A 22,702-nucleotide genomic window follows, 5' to 3' on the forward strand; every position below is an offset into this window, starting at 1 on the left:
TAAATCATTATTAATGAGAGAAATGAAAATTAAAACAATTTTGAGATACAATACACCTCAGATTGGTTAAAAAGATAGATGACCTTCACCTGGGGAATAGCTATGATTATGATGGCATAATAAGAAAAGATGAACAGGTTGATTTTAAAAAAACATGGAAAGACTTGGACCTACGAAGGAAGATGCTATCCACCTCCAGAGAGAAAGAACTCATGAATAGAAGTATGTATATGGTTTTATATATGTATACATATTTATATGTATGTGTATTCATATTTAATTGTAGCCTCTTCTGGAGTGGGATGGGGAGGGAGGGAGAAAAAAAGTACAACAGCAGAGAACAAAAGAAAACTTAGAAGGATGTAGAGAAAAGCTAGGTAGCTTGGAAAACAATGTGTAGTATTTATTAACTAGGTTTTTTTTTATAATAGACTGTGAAATGGAAATTTATGGTTTTATATTGAATTCTTTCTTTTTATTCTGCTGTGTACATGGAAATGTTCTTTTTTCTTGTTTTTTTTAAGTTTAAAATTAACAACATTTTTAAAAATAAGATAAAAATGAAGTTTGCTGAATAGGTGGACTCTTTCTTTCATTTCAACACTTACAGACCATTGTAGGGTTATTAATTGGCCTAATTTCAATAATGTTGTATCTCAGGGAATAGGGAGATCCAAGAAGAGGGAAAGTGATGGGGAACAGAACTGCCAGTTAATGGAGTGGAGCGGTTAGAATGCACTCATTTATTGATGAAATTCATTGTCTTATATGAGTGGTGTCCCAAAACAATTAAATAGTAACCTCAAAGATCATAACAGATATTATAACAATAATAAAAAAGTTTGAAATACTGTGAGAATTATCAAAATGTGGCACGGAGATGTGAAATGAGCACATGCTGTTGGAAAAATGGCACCAGTAGGCTTGCTTGAAGCAGGGCGGCCACAAACCTTCAATTCATAAAAAATACAATATCTGCAAAGCTCAATAAAAAGAGAGACGCTTGAATACGTAGCTCCCAGTTCCTTAGGATATAGAGTTTTGCTGCAGGTAATAAGAGCACATACCATCCAGGGCTGTGACGACCAATTAAAATATTATTTGTAAAGTGCTTGCAGAGTTCCTGGCATATAATAGTTGTTAATAAATGCTTCTTCTTTCCTTCCTAGATCACGCTGAGTTTCTAACTGTACACCTTTTGATTTCTTCCTCTCATCTGCTTAGTTACTTTTCTTTTCCCCCACTTCATTTATTTCCTTTTGTTTCATTTTTTCTTTTATCAAGAAGCAGACTAGTACATTGGGAAAAGTACTGACTCTGCAGTCAGAAGGCTTAGATTTGAATCCCACTTTGCTGATTTGTTTATGACCTTTATTCTCCTTTATTCTCCTTGCTCTCCTTCTTCATCTGTAAAAGCAGGGGTTTAAACTATATAACCATGGAAGTTTCTTCTAGATCAATAATTCTCTCTACCCTCAACTTCTTTTTATGAATAGGAAAGAATTTGACATTTTTTCCTCATTCTTTTCTTTTCTTCCACAATGTTGTTTCTTTCTTTCCCTTCTCAATTAGCCACACTGTCACTGTCTAGATTAGAATCAATTATGAGTAGTCACTACTCATAATTTATAAGGTTCTTTATTACATGTTTTTCATTTTTAATTCAGTATGAAACTGCTAACCATACAAAACCACAGCAACAAACTCATGTGTAAAGCTTATTCAGTAGTTTCAGTCACGTCTGACTCTACATGACTCCATTTGGGGTTTTCTTGACAAAGATACTGGAGTGGTTTGCCATTTCCCTCTCCAACTCATTTTACACATAAGGGAACTGAGGCAAGCAGAGTTAAGTGACTTGCCCAGGGTCACATAGTTAGTGTGTAAGATCAGATTTGAACTCAAGTCTTCTTAACTCCAGACCCAGGGCTCTATCCACTGTATCACCTGATGTGTAAAGTTTATGATTCCCATAACTTTCATTATAATTACCCTATGAGAAGACATAAGTAATGTAATTATCAAACACATTTCAGAGAGAAAACTGAAGCTCAAAAGGGTTAAGGAGTTTGCCTACTGAATGCTCAAACTAATTTCTGTTAAATTTTAATATGTAATATTAGATCCCAGGACAAGAACAGGTACTAGACTTGGGATTTCACTGGTGCAGGGATTTTAGATGAGGAAATACCCTCTACCAATTTCTCTAGAATTCCAAGTCTGAGACAGTTGCCTAGAGCACTTTTTAGTGATCATTTTAGTTGTGTCAGACTCTTCATGATCCCATTTGTGTCTTTCTTGGCAAAGATATTGGAGTAGTTTGTCATTTTCTTCTCCAACTCATTTTGTAGGAAACTGAGGCAAGAAAGTGATTAACCTGAAGTCAAAAAGCCTATATATGGTGGGCTGAATCTAAATCCAAGTTCTTTTGCTCTCTCAAAATTATGCCAGCTCTTCCCTAAAATGCCATGCTTCCTCTTCAAATCCAGTTGAGAATAAAAATTTTAAAGTTCTTATTAAAGTGTGTATGGAATACTTTAGACTTTCAGAAATATTCCTTTACTGAAGATAATAAGTAACACTTTGCACAAAGGGAGATAGGCTAATCAACTACCACCTCAAGTGCTAAGAGACTCTTTAACTTGATGGACCTTTTCATCTATTTTTTTAAACTAAGCCAATGGAGAAGTACAAAGTCTGAAATGTTGAGAATTAAAAAGCTCTCAAATTGTATTGTGTAGAGAGTTTGCTGAGAAAATAATGGCTCATCTTCTAAACTTCTGCCAATGAGACCATTAATTCATTTTCCTTCTCTCAGGATTGACGCACAGTAAAGAAACTGGTGATACACACAGGAAAATGGCAGAATCCTATTGAGTATAAAGAGTCATTTATCACAAAAATGGGATAATGGTTTTAAAATTGCTTCAAAACAGCAAAGGGGGATCTTAATGGTAGCTAATATCATTATTACACAAACCTTCCCTACAATCCTTCAACCAGGGATCACACTGATGAAAGGTAGTGGTAAGCATGGAGTTTAGAGGTCACCCTGAACAGTAGTGTCTAATCCATTGGGAAAGGGTATACTAGTAGCAAAGAATAATGCTTCCAATCTGATTCAGTTATGGCACCTTTCTCTTGGCAAAGACACAATACAGATGACTAAATCACTGCTTATTTTAAACTGGTTAATATCTTGGATTGGTATACTAGAAAGGGAGACTTGTTTCATTAACAATTCATTTATACTCAAGAACAGAAAGGTCAATAACAGAAAGAACCCATCCCATCATGTACTGAAATAGTCATAAAAGGACTGTTTGTAATAGCAAAAAGCAGGAAACAAGAGCATATGTCCAGTATTTGGAGAATGGATGAACAGAGTGCAGCATATGAATGAATACGCATATCACAGCATAAAGGATGGATATAAAGAATTCAGAGAAATATGAGAAGACCATATGAACTGGTACAGATCAACAAGATGCATAATGACTATAATAACAGGAATAAAAACACAAAAAGAGTTCAGAACTCAAGTCAAATACAATCTTCAATGTGGGCATCTATTGACTAAAGTTAAAACATATTGTTTTCTTTTCTCTTAAGGAGTGATGAACTTTAAGAGGCTTAAAGTCCTGCCTGTGACACTTAAAAGCTATGTAACTATTGGCAAATCACATAATCTCTCAGTATGCTAGCCAACTGTTCAAAACTACAAATTACAGAGGAATGGCTCATCTGCACCAGTGATGGGAGTTGCCCCATTTATATGAATTTACCTGCCCCACCCTGGCAAGCCTGGGGAAAGCTGTTTTTGCCAAGTGTCTTACTTTAGAGTTGAGCTTAAGTATTTGTTTAAGGGAAAGTTTGGAGAGGAGTAATTTACTGGGAAGTGATTTATCAAAACAAAATTTATTAATGTGTAAAATAAAATGATTATCAGGACTTTTTTAATCTACATAATCTCTGAGAAAGCTAATCCTGCCCAATTATTATTAGTTTATTATTAGTTTCAGTATGACAAACACTTTCCTGGACTGTTCTTCCATCCTGGAGCTTTAACTGGGGAGAGAGAAGGGAAAAAATTTGCATAGGAGAGAAATACAGAAGAAGGGAAAGAAAGGAAAGTACTCTATACAGCAAGAGTGGCTATATCATGCTTAAAAATAGCATTTTTAAAAGTTGGTCACAAATACCTGCTGAGTGGCCACTTTCCAGCAACATAGGGAGAAACATAAAAAATATGATTTTGATCCTGACTAAGTGCTCCCTAAAGGGTGACTGGAGAATTCAGCCAGATATACATGAGAAGAGACATAGTCTTTCTTACAAAAATTTAGACTTCCAGGTTTGGTTTGGTTTTTTAGATTTAATAGACACCTGTGTAATATACATGTTAAATGTTCACCATCTATGATCCCTCATTCTCTTGCATAAGCAGTCCACTGGTATTCCTTTCAGCACCTCTTGAGTATGCATAGGTCATCCTTGGAAATGTGTTCCAGTCTATCTGTGCCCACCATACATGCATAGCATGTTTCATTAACATATGCCTCTAGAAATTATTTTTTAAGCAAAACATTTATTGAATATCTGATCATAAAGGATATTTTTATTCATCAAATTAAAAAAACCAAAACTTAATTTTAAAAATTAACTATACTTAAAATACACACTTAAAAAATGAGACACACAGTACAGAAATAAATAATTTTTGAGACATTAGCATGTGCTTTGGGAAATCACAGCCCATACTGTGCACATAAAACACACACACACACACGCATATGCACACACATTCTCGTATACACACACTCACACTCCTAGGGTATTTCTCCATTTCCCTTTGGTTAACAACAACTTCAATTCTTCAGCAACTGAGATATCCTGACCATACAACATCCAAAAAAACCACACATTTGGGAAGATGTTCTATGATGGGTCTTTGAGGGAAAAGGAAAAAGAATCCCAAGGGATGGGAAAGCAAAGAAATGTTGTACTAATGGAGGGAGAAAACTGACACAGGTGAGATCCCAGACACACTGAAGTAAATCTTTCATCATTTGATTAGCGATAAAGATGGAATACACATTGCCCTTGTAATCAGGACACGTCCTGATTCGAGTTTTGTACTTTCCAAAGGGTTATCACTAACTAAATCAATCTAAATCAAAAAACAAGCATTTATTTAGCCTTTATCATGGTAGGTTCTAAAGATACCAATAAAAAAGCAAAAACAATCCCCTGACTCCAAGGAGCTTACATTCTAATGAGTGAAACAATGGTTATAAACAGGCATATAAAAGGAAAATACAGAAAAGAAAGCAGGTACTAGTAGCGGATGGGACCAGGCCTGCTGCTGAAGGTGGCATGTGAGCTGAGTCTTGAAGGAAGCCAGGGATTCTCAGAAGCAGAGAGAAGGAAAGAATTTATCAGTACAATGGCAGAGGTGAGAGAGAGTATCCTGAATGAGAAACAAGGAGACCAGGATGGCTGGGCCATAGACTGTACTGAGGGGACTTTTGTGCAAGAAGACAAGAAATACAGGATGGGATGAGGTTATTAAGAGGTCTAAATAGGGAGCTCCTAGAGTTTACTGAACAGAAGGGTAATATGATCAGACCAGTGTTTTAGGAAAATCATTTTTGCAGTTGTGGAAAACCATTTATAAGGTAATAACATAGATGAAAGGTTATGAGGGCCTGAATAAAGGTGGTATTTGTGTGATTGGAGAGATGGGGAAGATTTCAAGAGATGTTGGAGAGGTAGACACAACAATATTTGGGAACTGAGTGAATTTGTAGAATGAATGAAAGTGAAGAATTAAGGATGACTCTGAGGTCTTGAACTTGAGTGACAGGGAAAATACAGGCAAAGAATGTAGGTAAAGAAATTTAGAAGAGAGATGAGTTTAGGGGGAAAGATAATGAATTCAGTTTTGTACATAAAAAGCTTGAGATGCTCACAGGCAATCCAGGTTGAAATGTCCAATAGGCATTTGCTGGTGTAGGAGTGAGCTCAAGAGAGAAGCTAGGTATGGACATGTAGAACTGGGAATTATCTGCATAGAGATGAATTCATTGGAGCTGATGAGGTAATTAAGTGCCATAGTATGAGAGAGAAAGAGAAATACAGAGTGAGAGAGAGGGGGTTGGGGGGAGGGAGGGAAAGGGAGAGAGAGAGAGAAAGAAAGAGAGACAGAGAAAGAGAGAGAGAGAGAGAGAGAAAGCCCATAAAACTTTGACATATACTTACAGTTAGGGAGCATGACATGTAGAAAGACTCAGCAAAGAAGTGTGAAGAGTAGTCAGACAGAAGAAAAACCAAAAAAACAGTGTCAACTGCAGCAGAGATGTTTAAAAAGATGCAGATTCAGAAAAAGTCATCAGATTTGGCTATTATGGAATCACTAAAAACTTTGGAAATGACAGATTAAATTGAATGATGAGATCACAAGTTTGATTTCAGAGGGCATAAAAAAAGAGACTCAGAAGCAGAGGTACCAAAAGTAGTCAGATTTTTCAAGTTTAGCTCCAAGGGGGAAGCGAGATATAAGATAATAGCTAATATGGATGAGAGAATCTGAGGTGGTTAGGTGGTTCAGTAGATAGAGTGTTGGAAGATCTGAATTTAAATCTGGCCTCAGATTCTTACTAGCTGTGTGACTCCAAGCAAGTCACTTAACCTCTGTTTGCCTTAATCCACTGAAGAAGGAAATGGAAGACCACTCCAGTAACTTTACCAATAAAACCCCGTGGACATTTTGGTCCTGGAGTCACAAAGAGTCAGATATGACTGAACAACAAAATAATAGAATCCAGTGAGGATTTTTTTAAGGATGAAAGAGATATGGGAATATTAGTAGGCAGTCAAAAATAGGGCAAAAGACAGAGAGATTCAAAATTGTTGACCAATCTGTTAGGTAAAACAGGAAAGGATGGGACCAAGGGTAGAGGTAGATGAATTGAACTTGGCAAGGAGAAGGTAGAGTGAAGTGACTGGAGTGAAGGAGGATATTAAGTAGAAAGATGACAAAGGCATGTTAGATAAAAAGGGAAGAAGGAGGGACTCTAGGCAAATGTCCTCAATTTATCTGACTCTATTTCTTACAACACTGTGGAGTAGAGGCAGGGTAGGGATTATTGCCCCTATTTCATTTGATAGGGGGGAGGCCCACAAATTTTGGGGAGAAACCCTTTGACTTCTAACTGTTGACTTTGGTTTGGGCAAGTACCCTGAAGCTCTTCTAGGGTAACTGGGAGAAGGGCAGAGGTCATCTATAATATTCTCTTCCCACCAGACCCTACTTCCATTCTTTCAAGGAGAAGGTAAAATATGTTTGAAAGTCTTCCTCTCCCTTTGGACAACAGCAGATTAACACACACCATTTTAACATTTCTCTTCCAGAGAAAAGTTAGGTTTTGTGAAAAAGCTATCCTTTCCATAAATGACATCAGAATACAAGTTTTATGGAAGAGACAGTAGATGTGAGTACACTAAAACATATAACAAATGATAACTTGTATACAAGGATGAAAAAAACATTAAGTATCTAATGGAGGTGGGCCAGTCACATTCAATAGCTAGCTAGTGAATAATAGCTAGCATTTATGTCATGCTTTTAAGATTCGCAAAGCGTTTTACAAACATTATCTCATTATCAATATTCACAACAGCCTTGGAAAGTACAAGTTATTATTATTCCCATTTTACAGATGAGGAAATTAAGGCAAAAAGGGTTGACATGATTTGCCCAGAATTATGCACTCAATCAGTCTCTGAGGTCAGATTTGAACTCAGGTTTTCTTAACTCCAGGTTCCATTTTCTATCCATTAAATGTTGCAACATTTACCTACCTGTCAAGAACAAAAGATGACAGAGGGAGAACCTGAGTGTTACACTTATCCATGAAAGACTAAAAGAATCAGTGAAATCACTGTAATACTCCAGCAGTTAGAGATACTCTGTAGAGAATTTATGGAAGGGCATGGAAAAGAATTCCACTAGCTAAGAAGTCACAATGTGTCACAACACATACTCAAGAATAAACCACCCTCATGAAGGAGAGATCATGGAGTCGAAAATAAAATGATCAGAACTGAGGGCTAGAATTATACATACAGTGGGTGTCCACTTCAAACACATAAATGCAATTTATATTTATATATTATAATTATAAGAAACATTTTTAAATGTCACTGTAGACTCAGAGAGAAACAAGAATTTGAATGTATTCAAGAGGAACCTCAATCACTTTGTTAAATGAGATTTGCCTAGGTTGTCAAATTTAAAACCAATTCAAGAGAACTGGGAAAACAAACCAGCATTTTGCTCTATCCCTCAGATTTTTTCTGACCTATTAATCTGGAAGAAAAGGAAACTATTTCAGCTGGAAAAATCTAGGCCAAATGTTTTTTATCACATCATGGAGAGTCACAGAATACTAACCCTGGGAGACATTAGAACTTACCTGGTCCAATCTTGCTCCTCACCCTCCTTCCCCCCCTCATTTTACAGATGAGAAGATAAAGACTTGAAAGTGAAGCTGCTTCACCCTCTCTATACCTCCATTTCTTCAAGATAAAGGAGGAAATGAAGTTGGTATATGTAACTGAAAGCTTCAAAACTTAGACAGCATTAGGCTGATGGATGGTGACACCATCTACTAATGAAACTATTACTGTACAACCAATTGGAAAAAATAAATTTGAGAACTAAAGAAAGAGATGAATATCTAGAAACTGGTAAGGCTGAGCACAGAATTTGGGGACTGGAAGGTATCTCAATTTCTAGTCTACTCCATACCCAAAAGGAATTCCCTACAACAGACCTGACAAGTAGGCAGCCTCTGACAAAAGATCTCCAGAAAGGGGGGACCCCACCACCTCTCTAGGCAGCCCATTCCCCCTTTGGAAAGCCCTAGTTGCTGGGCGGTTTTCCGAACATCAAGCCTAAATCTGCCTCTTTGTAACTTCCTCCCATTGTTTCCAGTTAGAGGAATGAGGAGGTGGAGAGAGGAAAGGGAGGGAGAGCTCACTCCTGGTAATTAGGAACAATCATCAGGACCGAAATGAAGAACCAGCTAGGAGGAAAAGGAGGTGAGAGCCAAGCCTAATTAAAGAGAGACCTAGGCCCTAAGCTAGAACATCATCTTCCCCATGGTAGCCAAAGTAATATTCCTAAAGTACAGATCGAATTATGCCACTTCCCAGCTCAATAAATTTCTATTACCACCAAGATTAATGAATAAATAATAATAAATAATTAAAATCATAAACAAAAATAACAAAATAAACATAAATAATTAAAATTTAAATAATTAAAATTTAAAAATAATAAAAATTAAAAGCAAATAATAAAAAAAATAAAATCACCTGTATTTATAGTTTATTTAAAGGCATTTAAAGTCTCTTGCAATCCACTTTTCCATTGTTATCATATATTAATCCCCTTCAGTGAGGCTAACCAGGGGCTGTCCCTCACACACAACAGTCTGTTTCCCTTCTCTATGCTTTTTCATTCCACGCAGCTTTTAAATCATTGGGCAATTTTTTAAAAAGTAACAAAAATGTAATTGGACAATGTGACAAAATGAGTTGTAGTAGTTGCTATCTAAAATAGTAAGTTGTAATATTGCCTATATTTCAGCTATGATAACAACTACAGGGAGAGGACCTGGTAATGGAGAGGAAAGAGAAATAAAGTTTTTGCTGTCAGAGAAAAAACTGGGGGATCTCAATCTATTTCTACCTAAAACTTCAGACTCTGTAAAGTATGTGCCTTTGGCCAAATTACTTTCATCTTATATGTTTTTTTCCCCAAACTGAGAAAATACATGCTTCCTACAGAAAATTAGAAAAGAATTTTTGCAACTAGCGTCTGTGATAAAGGCCTCATTTCTAAAATATATAGAAAACTGAGTCAAACGTACAAGAATGCAAGTCATTCCCCAATTGATAAATGGTCAAAGGATATGAGCAGGCAAAGTTTTCAGAGGAGAAATTAAAACTATCTATGGTCATATGAAAAGGTGCTCTAAATTACTATTGATTAGAGAGATGCAAATCAAAACAACTCTGAGATACCACATCACACCTATCAGACTGGCTAACATGACAAAACAGGAAGATGATAAATGTTGGAGAAGATGTATGAGAGCTGGAACACTAATTCATTGTTGGTAGAGCTGTGAGCTGATCCAGCCATTCTGTAGAACAATTTGTAACTATGCCCAAAGGGCTACAAAAACGTGCATACCCTTTGACCCAGCAATAGCGCTTCAAGGACTGTATCCCCAAGAGATCATAAAAATGGGAAAGGGTCCCACACGTACAAAAATATTTATAGCAGCTCTCTATGTAGTGGCCAAAAACTGGAAATCAAGGGGATGCCCATCAATTGGGGAATGGCTGAATAAATTGTGGTATATGAATGTAATGGAATACTGTTGAGCTATAAGAAATGATGGACAGGAAGACTTCAGAGAAGCCTGGAAAAACTTATATGATCTGATACTGAGTGAAAAGAGCAGAACCAGGAGAACTTTGTACACAGCAACAACCACAGCGTGTGAGAATTTTTTCTGGTAGACTAGAACTTCATTGCAATGCAAAGACTTAAAAAATTCCCAGGGGTCTTTTAAGGCAAAATGCCTTCCACATCCAGAGAAAGAACTATGGAATTCAATTGCAGAATGTAGCAGATCATTTTCTTTTGTACTACATTTTGGTTTGTCATATGATTTCTCCCATTCATTTTAATTCTTCTATGCAATATGACTATGGTGAAAATGTATTTAATAGGAATGTATATGTAGAACCTAAAAAAAAAAGAAAAAAAGAAAAAGAAAATACATGCTTCCTGCTAATCTCACAAGAATGTTTGAATAAGAAAGTTATGAGAATAATAACAATTCACATTTTTTTTCAGCAACCTGTAAGTTCCTCCTAACCACTTTGTGAGGTAGGTAGTACATTATTCTTTTCAAACAGATGATGACATTGAGGTTTGGTGTGGCAAAGCGAATTGACTATGTTCCCAGAAACTAATTTGGAACCCAAGTCTAGCTTTCTTTCCCTACACCAAGAGTTTAGAGCCCTTTGGAACTTGATAATAGGAATACGCCATATGGGCATTGAGAAGATTAACCTTTGAGACCGATTCATTTTTCTTCAATCTTATCTTTATTCTGGGCATCAACTATGATGCAAAAGTAAACATAGCCAAGACTCAGCTGACTGCACACTTCAAAACCTGTCACTTATGCTATTCAGTGGAAATGGGGATGAGAAAAAAGGATAAGTGTCTGGGAGATTAAAGAAAAAAAGTGGAGGGAGTGGAAAGGCAGAGAAAAAAGTAAGGAAATCAACTGGCAGAAGACCATATGACTGCTGAAAACATCAGTCACAGAATCCTCATCTTTCTAGAGCATGCTAAGATTCATAAAGCCGCTTCCTCACAACATCCCTATAAGGTTGATATTTTCAGAATGATCCCTATTTAGCAGTTGAGGAAACAGACTCTGGTTAAGTGACTAGTCCATATTTATACTTCTACACAATTTCAGAAGCAGAACTTAAACCACAGTCTGCCAACAAGTCCAGTGCCCTTATCACTATACTGTATTTCTTCTTCACCCAAAATTACTATCAGTTAGGCAACATTTATCAAACCTTTATTCTGTGCCAAGCACTGTGTTAAGTACAAAGAAAGGCAAAAACATTGTCTCCACCTTTAAGGAGCTCAGTATCTAATGGGGAAGACAACATGCAAATAACTTATGTGTGATGCATGTGTATGTGCCCATGTGTGTACAGAAGAGATGAAAGGTAATACTGCATTAGAAGAGAGGCTCTGAGGGGAGGGAAGGCAGAGAGAGTGGGAAAGGCTGGGATTTGAGCTCATCTTGAAGGAAATCTGGAAAGTCAAAAGGCAGAGGAAAGAAGGGAGAAAATTCAAGACCTGGGAGACAGCTAGTGCCAAGTTAGGAATCAGGAGATGGAGTGACATGTTTGAAGAACAGCTAATAGGCCAGTCAGCATAGCTGGGTCATGGAGTGAGTGAGTGGAAGAGAGCAAAGTGAAAGAAGACAGAAAAGGTAGGAGGGGACCAAGTTGTCAAGGGGAGTGAATGTCATACAGAGAATTTTATATTTGATGCTAAAGGTAACATAGAGTCACTGGAGTTTAATGAGAAGGGGGTGGGAGAGATATGCTCAGATCTGTACTTTGGGAAGATCCCTTTGGCAGATTCATGAGAATTTTCAAAGTCTTTTTCCCTACTTTATTTCATTTGATCTTCATAACCACGTTGAAGGACAAATGGGGGCAGGTAAAGAAACTGAGGCATAACTCTGAGAAAGCACTCAGTTATATGGAGAGTGTAAAAAACAAACAAACACAAATAATGACAAGAAGTTGCCACTCTGTTTTGTACAGTTCTCCCTTCCACATCACAGGGGTTAGAGACCCAGCCTCCCAGCAATCTGGAAAATCTGCATAAAATTTTTGACCCTCCCTTCATACCAGAAGTCTGAATTTTTTCTTTTTCTTTTATGGAATACGTACAGCATTTTATTGTAAAAATTGGGTTCAGTTATTCAGGCATAGGCTCTTATGTCCTCTGTTGGCCTTTGTCTATTGTCTATAGTTTCTATAAAACTCCCCCCAAAATTCCCATTTAATTTCTCAAGCTGACTTGCAGTATATTGAAACCCTAATGGGGAAAGCTGTGATGTGGAAGCCATAACTGTATTCCACTTCCCTCTCTTTAGTTTCTAGACTGCTTTGATAAATGGTTTTAAATCAGCTCACCATAAGCTATTCCTCATCAACCACATACACATCTTTAAATAGGACATTTAGGTAGGTAAACTTCTTTACACCAGTTTGAATAGAGGAACTATTAGAAAAATTACAGTTCAAAATTAAATCCTGGTAACTCATTCTTGAATGGATGGATGGATAGATGGATGGATGAATGGATGGATGGCAGATATTCTTCATAAGGCAATGTAGGGCAGCAGAAACCAAGCTAGACTTGGAATCAGTCATGATCTCTGCCTTCCTACAACCTACAAGTCTAGCAGGAAATGACACAATCACAGTAAGAATTTATATTGATGAGGATGAATCAAACTATTCAACAATAACACAAATTCCATAGAGCTGTGGGTCCGGTACAGTGGTAAACTGAAGATCGACAACAATAACAACAACCACAAAAACTCAATCCCTGTTTTCAAGGAGCTTACAATCTATTAGGGGATATAATAGTCCAATCAATCAATCAACCAACCAACAAGATTTTATTAAAACTATTACCAGATAAAATAAAGGTAAGACGTAATAGCCTGAATTATCAATGGAGAGAAAGGGCACAGAAGTTAAAGCTATAGTGACAAGAGAATTGACAAAACTTTGAAACTAATTAGATATGGAATAAAATCATTTATTAATCACTAAGCTTTGTACAAATACAAAAGGAAATGGTCCTGGTCCTCAAGAGGCATACATTCTGATAGGGAGAGACAAGATATATAGAGGAGAGATGCTCAGGGAAGGGATTTATGGTCTGAGAAGTCTTTTTCATCTCACAGGGATGGGGGGCGGGGAGTGGAGGCATAGAAAAGTCAGTTGGCATACCCTTTCCAAAAACAATGTTAATTTGAGAGTGAGTTCCCAGAGCAAGTGAAGAAAAGTAAGGGGTCAAAGATGACTGCAAGATTCTAAACCTGGGTGACTGCAAGAATGGTGGTATCTTCAACAGTAATAGGGAAGTTTTGAGGACAGATGGGTGAATGATGAAGCTAACACCTTTCGTTTTGAACATGTGTTTGAAATGTTGATAGAAAATCCAAGTAAAGATTCCTAGCTGGCAGCAGAGGGCCCAAGACAGTACCAATAGATATGCCCGCACAGTGGGGATAGGCCTCTCTTCTTTATCCCACATATATAGTTAGTTGTCAAATCTTGTCCATACCTCCATAGCATCTCTCATATCTGTCCCATACTTTCCACTCACCCATCACTTGAGTTCGGGCACACAATCCCTAGAATGTTCTCTCCTCAATTCCTACTCTTAGAATCCCTGACTTCTTTTAAGACTCAACTCAAGAACCACCATCCTCCAAAAGGCCTTTCTTGATCCTTCTCAGCACCTAATACATTCACCTCTATGTTATATTTTAGAACTTATTTCCTTACATATTAATTAAAGACTATGGGAAATTTACTAAAAACCAAGGGCAAAAGGACTGGAAAAGGTTTGGAATTTGGCTTAAAAAAAAAGTTTATTCAATTAAATTACATAGTACTTCCTAGATGAAAGAATCCTTTGTTTTTCATCTTATTTACTCAATCTCTTTACCTCCAGATAAAGTTAATTCTTAACTATCTTGTTTCTTTCATTCTTTTTTACAAAGGTATCAGAAAGATACCCCTTACCTCCCTCAATCTGACTTTCAATTATCACTCTGCAAAATGTTTTTATATATAACATTTTATATATAACATATATATCATATTATACTTATACTTATTTCTTCTGTTTCTTGAAAAAGGGAACCACAGTTAAACACCACCATTTTATGAAAACTTTCCATATGCTTGGGAAACTATTTAGTCTTTAAGCTTCTGCAACAAACAAAAGTAAGTCCTTTAACCTTTTCCCAAAGATCCTCTTTTCCAACTCTTTAATCATCTCTGCAGTTCTCCTATGACCTCTCTTGTCACATTCCTTGTTTTCCTTCAGTGAGATCTTCCTTCCACCCATCTTCCCACCTCCTCCAGTGCACCCAGTCAACAGAAATCACCCATTCTTGCCAACAATATAAAAAGATATCTTAAAAGGGAAAGCAACAAGTACAACAGTCAGCAGCAGCCAAGAGGATGCTTTTAGGGTACAATCTGCTATAGAAGGTTTACCCCACCCTACCTCCTTCACAAAAAATACTCCATTGGAACAAGAGTATAATATTCAGTTCTTCTCAACAAACTCCAACATGCAAGTCATTGGGAATACAGACAAAAATGAAAGAATCCTTGGTCTCAAGGAATTGACAAGTTAACAAGTGAGTTAATAAGTTAATTAATAAGTATTAAGTGCCTTCCGTGTGCCAGGCACTTGTTCTAGGCACCAATATGGGGGAAACAACAAACATGCAAACCACATAAAGTACTTACAAAGTAAATACAATATAAGGCCATTTGGTGTAGAGGACGCACTAAGAGCTGTGGGAGAGGAGATGATAGTGATCAGGAAAGGCTTCATGCAGGATGTTAGAAAGGGAGGTCTTTCAGGAGGTGTGTGTGTGTTCATCCTTCGTTTCCAAAGACCATGCCATCAGAGAAATAATGACATGACTTATACTTGACTTTGTTTTGAGTGAGAGAGGACTGTGCAGGTCAGCAGCCTCACTTCTCCTCCACAGCCATCTGGATCCAGTGACCAGATATTCATCAGGATGACTGCAGATGACCCAGGATGAGGCAATTGGGGTTAAGTGACTTGCCCAAGGTCACACAGCTAGTTCATGTCAAGTGTCTGGGGTGAGATTTGAACTCAGGTCCTCCTGACTCTTGCACTGGTGCTCTATCCACTGCACCACCCAGCTGTCCTTTCAGGAGGTGGATATGAAGAAGAAGAGTATTGCAAGTAAAGGAGCAGTCTATGCAAAGGCTTAGAGGCTAGAGATGGAATGTCTTGTGTGAAAGACAACAAGTCAGGTAGTTTGGAGGCAATGTAGTTTACATGAAGTAGAACAATGTTTACACAGTATTATTAAATCTGGAAAGGTAGGTTGGACCACTATTCCAGAGGACCAGAGATGAAGCACACTGCTTACCTCCTGATGTGGCTAGAAGGGGCAGTAATTTCTGGGCCTAGACTTAATAGACCTGAGTGTTCAAATCTGATCTCAGACACTTCCTAGCTGTGTGACCCTGGGTAAGTGATTTAATCTCTGTCTCAGTTTGTTTGTCTGTAAAATGGAGATAATAATAAGCAACAGCATGATTATGAGATCAAATGAAACAATATTTGTTAGACATTTAGCACAGTGCCTGGCGCATATTAGCAGCTTCATGATCACTTGGTTCCTTCCTGACAGCAAGATAATGGGGAGAGGGGAAATTCCATGAGGAAATTGGGTATAAGATGTGTAAAAGGAGAAACATATATTTGTGGACATAACAAGTGAGGAGAATTTGTTTTGCTTGATTATGTATTGTTCAAGAGTTCTTTTTTTCAATGTGGGTAATGCAAGGCAGATAAAATAGATTTTTGTTCATAAAAAACTGAATTTAAAATTAAATAAACTAATGTTGAAAAAGAAAGAATTGAAGGCAAACTATGAAGGGCTTTTAAATGCATACAGGAGAGTTGGTATTTTACTCTAGAGAAAATAGGGTGCCACTGGAGCTTTTCAAGCAGGGCAGCATAATATGTTCAGACCTATGCTTTAGGAATATCACTGACTGCTGTATGGAGAACAGATAGGAAAGACTTGAAGAAGAGAACTCAACGTGGAAGCCATTGGAAAGGTCAGGATAATATATGATGAGGGTTATGAGTTGAAAGGAGAATAAAGAGAGATATGCTGCAGTTAGAATCATGGTTAGAAGGTGGTTGTGAATCTAGGTGAAGGTGGTAGAATATAGATTTTGAAAGATGGTATTACCCTCCACAGAAATAGGAAGTTAGAAAGAGGGGTGGATTTGGAGAAACATAAGGAGTTTTGAAGACAGTGAATTTGGCCAACCATTCCAGTATCTCTGCCAAGAAAACACCAAATGGGGTCATGACAAATCAGACAGGACTGAAATGACTGAGCAACAGCAAAAACAGATAATCCATCAGGGGCAATGTCCAATAGGTAGATTGTGACATGGAACCAGAACTCAGGAGCAAGTCAAGGAATGGATATGTAGATCTGGAGTAATCTGCACATGACACTAGTCTACTAGTCCAGGGTCCCAACCACAACTCTGACACCAGTTGTGATACACTCTCCCCCATCAAGGCACTAAATCACTCAGAACTTCAATTTCTAATCTATAAAATGGAGATAAATAAAACCTGTATTCCCTACCTCATCAGGTTATTGTAAAACATAAATGAAATAATGGAAGAAAAGAGCTTTGTAAACTTTAAAGCTATGCAAATCTCTGTCACTATTATAGGTTACTAGATTACATTGATTTCTACTCTAGATATGTTTCTTTGGACAACCTCAATTCATTCCACTTTGGGTGCTAGGACATATGACCCCTGGAGTTTTTTTCAATATAAATATGTTTCTAGACACTGTCAAATCATATTAAGGTGAAATCTTGACTGTATCCCACCTGTACATGCCTGTTTCCCCAAGATTGTTTGGCATCATCCTGAGAACAGGGCCAGGTATCCAGAAGCAAATCTTTTATTATGCAAAGAAATAACATAAGAGAAAGAGGCACCATTTATTCAGGTTTTAAATACACCATACACACATTTCTGTTGGCTCACTAAGGTCACTTAGTTTGGCCTACATAAGCCATCTTTGTCCAACTGACCAATGCCAAGCCCCACCTGTCCACTTCCTGTGATCTCTCTTCAACAGAATTTCAACAAACAAAACAAAACAACCCAGACTTGGCCCTGGGGAAAAGATAGAAACATTAAATAAAATATGGTCCCTGCTGTCAAGGTCTTAAAGTGACTGTACTTTGAACTGTCACTACCTCTGCCCCAGCAGACAGATGAGATGCTCTTCCTGACCCTCATTAGCACTCTTAAGGCTTCTAAAAGAAGAAACAGTTGGTTAAGTCCTTTTCTCACTTCTGTGAAGTCATAAAGCACCTGCTTTAAAACTGAAGGTAATTTGCCTTAATTTCATTCATTCATTCATTCATTCATTCATTCACTCAACAACATATACTTATGGAACCCCGCTACCGGAAAAGCATCAGTGTGGTAAATAAAAAGGGAAGATCAGGAGATGTCCTCTCACAGTCAAAAAGTCATCCATTCCACAAATATTTAGGTAACCCCTACTCAGGATGAGGTATTGTGAGACTCTAGAAGTCGGAAGACCTAGCAAAGCTTTGGAAAAGCAGCATTTGTTAGAGCAAGTGGGAAAAGAAGACAGCATTGACTGTCTTGGATGATAGAGGAAGGATCTGAGTTCTATGCAGAGAGGGGCAGAAAGTCACCCCTGTAACGCATCTCCTCTGAGTTAGGGACTTTAAAAAGTTATACTGCCAAGGTCTCACCAAACGTTTTGCTTTCCTGGAACTCATCCTTGACCTGAGAGTTAGAGGAGAGGCATTCTTTCTCTGCCCCAACATCTGTAAGCTTTTTCCAGCGCCTCCCTTTCCTCCAGTCCTACACCAAGAACAGGAGTCAAGTGAGGACAACACCCGCCTAGAGCCTTGGAAGGGAATCTGGGGTGATGATGACTCTCCAGGAGAGGTAGAACTGGTCCCAGCTAAAGCCCGCAGCAGCGAGTCTAATTGGGTACCAGAAGTCCCCGCACGCACAGACCCAAACACATCACGCACCATGGGGTAAAGAAGGGGGAAACTTCCTCTTCTCCCTGACCCATTTTTTTTCTCTTTTGCTGTTGAAGGAAAGCACAGAGGATAATAAGGAAGGAAGAAGAGGAAAAGAAGAGAAATTGGATGGGAAACGAAGTGAGAGACACGTTACAAGGAGTGGGGAGATGGGGAGGAAAGAAGGGGAGGGGAGGGTGGAGGAAGAGAAAAAGAAAGGAAGGAGAGAGAGGTTGGGGAGAACAGAAGAGAGGAGAGAAGGTGACTGGGAGAGGGGAAGGGAAGGAGAGAAAAGGAGGAGAAAGAGGGGAAGGGAGAGAGAGAAGAAGCGGGGGAGGGGAAGAAGATAAAAGCCAAAAAAGGACAGGTCTCTCTCTCTTTTCTTTCCCCCTTTCCCAAGAGAGAAAAGAAGTTAGTGGGAAAGGAGAGGTAGCTCCATCGGGGGAGAGGATTTCGGTGCCAAGGTAGAAACCTACCGCCCCAACCCCTGTACCTGCCAAAGTGTCCGACTTGGTAGAAGATCTCCTCGAAGTTGCGGGAACTCATCTTGCCTGGTTGCCGGCTCCCAGAGAGTGAGCTCCCCAAAGGCGAGCAGCTTCGAGAGCTCTGGTCGGCCCGCCTTCCCTCCTTATCCCGCCCAGCCCAGCCCAGTCTAGGGCGTCGCCCTTAGAGACCACCCCCAAACCTCCCTCTCCGCTCCGAGCATAAGCCCTTGGGCATGCATACCTAATGACCGGCAGGCACCGGGTCTGCTCGCCACGCTCTGGGATCGCACCCTTCCCCCCTCCCTAGTGCCCGAAGCCCGAAGCTACGTGACTGTGTGTGTGTGTGTGTCTGTGTGTGTGTCTGTGTCTGTCTGTCTCTGTGGTGAGAGGGGGAGGGGGCGTGACTTTATCATTCTTTTGCACCTGGAAAGCCAGGGTTGCACAAGCTGGCTTGGGGCGAGGGTTCTCCCTTCTAGTATTTCTGGCTGCCGCTCCCGCCTACCCAACTGTCCTTTGTTTTCCCCTTGCTTTGTGTGGCCTATTTTCTGTGGCCTTCCTGCTGTCCTCTCTAGCGCCTCTCTGTCTCCCCCAGTTGCACCCCCCACACCCTCCCCGCACTGGCCCGCAGGTAGGGGACGCAATAAATTACAATGCTGGACTTAGAGCATGACCTCAGTTCAAATTCAGCCTCAGACATACACTAGCTATGTGACACGGGGGCAAGTCACCTAACCTCTCCCAGCAGCAGTAAAATGGGAGTAAAAGCACCTGTTGCACAGGATTATCAAGAGGACCAAATGAGATAATATATGTAAAGTGTTTCCAAACTTCCAGTGAAGTACAGAAGAAAGAGGAGGGTAATAGTGATTCACTGCTCGGGAGAAATGAAGAGACTGTTTGTTGGCCTGATAAAGGAGGTCTGCTATCTTCCTGGGGCATGCATCCAAGACCCAGCAGAGAACACCTCAGTTCTTAGCAAAAGAGATGACAATATCCCATTTTGAGTGATCCCCGTGAATACAAATGACTCCGGCAGAAGGAACCTAAAACGAGTTGCCAATGATGAAAAAGTGTTGGGCAAGAAACTGAAGACCACAGGGGAACAGACTTCTCCTCACTGTTGATTATTAAAGGCCAGGGATGCTGAAGACAAAAATTATTTTGGGATGTGAACAGCTTGCTAAGAAGGTGGTGCCTGAGAATGATATTTGGATTTCTGGATCATGGCTTACAACACTGTGTTAGCAAACTCCTGGACAGAGATGGAGGACAGCTAGGAATGTATTTTCTGGGCAATTGTGATTGTGTAAAACCAACAAGTTCTGGTAAAAATAAAATCAATGAAGTTAAAGTTAAAAGGGAAAAAGTTAACTGGAAAAATTTTTTGCAGCAAGTTTTTCTGATAAATGTTCTAATTCCAAGTTGCATAAGAAACTGATTCAAATTTATAAGACTAAGACCCAATTCCCAATTAATAAATGGTTCAAACATGAACAGGCGATTCTAAAAGGAAGAATCTAAGCAGAGACAGCTAAGTGGTGCAGTGGATAGAGCAAAGACCCTGGAGTCAGGAGTACTGAGTTCAAATCCAGCCTAGCTGGGCATGCTGGGCAAGTCACTTAACCCCAATTGCCTCATCATCATCATAATAGAATTGCAAATTAAAGCTACTCAGATTGACAAAGATGCCCCCCCCCCAAAAAAAGGGAAACTCACAAATGTTGAAGGAACTAAGGGAGAACAAGCACCTTAATGCATTGCTATTATTGGATCTATAAAAAATGGTCCAGTCATTCTAGAAAACAATTTGCAACTATGACCTAAAAGGCACTAAATTGTGCATTCCTTTTGAATCAGCAATAGCGCTATTAAGTCTATATCCCCAAAAAGGTGAAAGAAAGAGGAAAAGAATCCATATATACAAAAATGTTTATGGCACCTTTTTGTGGTGGCAAAGAAATGGAAATTAAGGAGTCATAAGAATGTAATCACATATTGTTTTGCCATAAGAAATGATGGAAGGGAGGTTTTCAGATAAAACTGGAAAGACATGTATGAAATGATGCAGAATGAAATAAGCAGAACCAAGGAAATAATTTAAACAGTAACAACACTCTCAAGACAAAGAACTTTGAAGGGCTTAAGAACCCAGATCAACAAAATGACCAATCACAATTTCAGGGGATCCATGCAAAAACATACTCCCTTCTTCCTGAAAGAGAGGTGATGAATAGAATCTAAAGAGTAGACTAACATATCTATTATATGGGCATGACCACATGTTTTGTCTGACTATTCATATCTGTCACAAGAGATGTTTTTCTTTTCTTTCTTCCAATAGGTGGGGGAGGTGGGAGGAAAAGAAAAAATATTTTTAATTGAAAAAAATTAAATTAAATTTTCAAAAAATACTACTACTATGCTTATACTTCAAAGAGATCAAAGAAAGAATAAAAGGATCCCTATGGACAAAAATATTTATAGCAGCTCTTTTTGTGGAGGCCAAAAAAATGGAAACTAAGAAGATGCCCATCATTGGGAGAATGGCTGGACAAATTGTGGTGTATTGATATAATGTAATATTATTGTGCTTTAAGAAATGATGAAAAAATCAAGGAGTCTCAGACACTTGACACTTACTAGTTGTGTGACTCGGAGCAAGTCACTTAACCCCAACTCCCTCACAAAAAAAAAAAAGAAGTGATGAAAGATGATTTCAGAGAAATCTAGGAAGATTTGCATGAACTGAAAACACAGTGAAGTGAGCAAACCTAGAATAATTTCTATAATAACCTCAATTCAAATTACAAGTGTAATGACCAAAAGCTTTGAAAGACTTAAGAACTCTGATCACTGCAGTGACCAATTACAATTATAGTATTCTGTGAAGTTTGGATTCAGTCCAAGGGCCACACCTAAGGACCTAGAGGGCCACCTGTGGCCTCAGAGTCACAGCTGCAATAGACTCAAAAGGCAGAATGAGACATACAATGTGGCAAATTATTTCATTTGACTATATATATTTGTCACAAGTTCTTTCTTGTTTTACTTTTGCTTTTCCAATGGTGGCGTCAGGGAGGAAAGCAGGTGAGAGGGAGAGAAAATAAGTTCTTGATAATATTTTTTTAAAGTTTTTCAAAATGTATATACCAGATGTCTTCTATGTTTAATTAAAAGGGCTTTGAACTAAAAAAGATGGTTAAAGGAGAGGGCTGCACGTATATACTCCTGGAGTTAGGTACTATAGCCTCAAAGAAAGAAGACAAGCAAGTGGAAGGCCAAGAGGAGATAAAATTCAAGAAAAGAGCCAATGTTACAACCCATAGCATCAAGAATCTATAAACAAAGGCTCAAAGTTTAGGCAACAAACAGAAGAAACAAAAGTCCTAATGCAAGGAGGGCAAATTTACTCTCCTAGGTATTGCTGAGAGTTGCTGAGGTGAATCTTATAACTTGATCACATCTCTCGATGGATATGTCTTAAGAAAAGGCAAGTTGGGGGAGGGGGGAAGAGAAGGAGGGGGAATGGATGATTTTATAGTAAAGAGACATACTGATGTGAGGAAATTCAGTAACCAGAGTAGGAAAGCATGAAAGGAGGGTGTTTGGGTGAAAGTTAAAGAAGGAGAAACAGAAGGAATTTTGTCATTGGAGCCTGCTACAGAACCTCTAGATAGAAG

General features: G+C 38.6%; 1 protein-coding gene and 1 long non-coding RNA gene across 2 annotated transcripts in view; one reads left to right on the top strand and one right to left on the bottom strand.

The window, feature by feature from the left end:
- The window catches only part of SLC22A16 (solute carrier family 22 member 16), a 64,418-nt gene extending 45,230 nt beyond the window's left edge, over positions 1-19,188 (bottom strand). Inside the window, exon 1 of the mRNA XM_072643039.1 lies at positions 19,031-19,188. Coding sequence (XP_072499140.1) covers positions 19,031-19,083 — 53 coding nt within the window. The 5' untranslated portion in view covers positions 19,084-19,188. The remainder of the gene's footprint in view (positions 1-19,030) is intronic.
- On the top strand, positions 14,532-18,678 carry LOC140526648 (uncharacterized). The gene is made up of 3 exons (XR_011974464.1): positions 14,532-14,655; positions 14,759-15,077; positions 18,615-18,678. It is a non-coding gene; the product is annotated as an uncharacterized lncRNA (long non-coding RNA).
- Positions 19,189-22,702: the final 3,514 nt, after the last annotated feature.

This window comes from Notamacropus eugenii, chromosome 2 (genome assembly GCF_028372415.1).
Source record: "Notamacropus eugenii isolate mMacEug1 chromosome 2, mMacEug1.pri_v2, whole genome shotgun sequence".
Classification (NCBI taxonomy): domain Eukaryota; kingdom Metazoa; phylum Chordata; class Mammalia; order Diprotodontia; family Macropodidae; genus Notamacropus; species Notamacropus eugenii.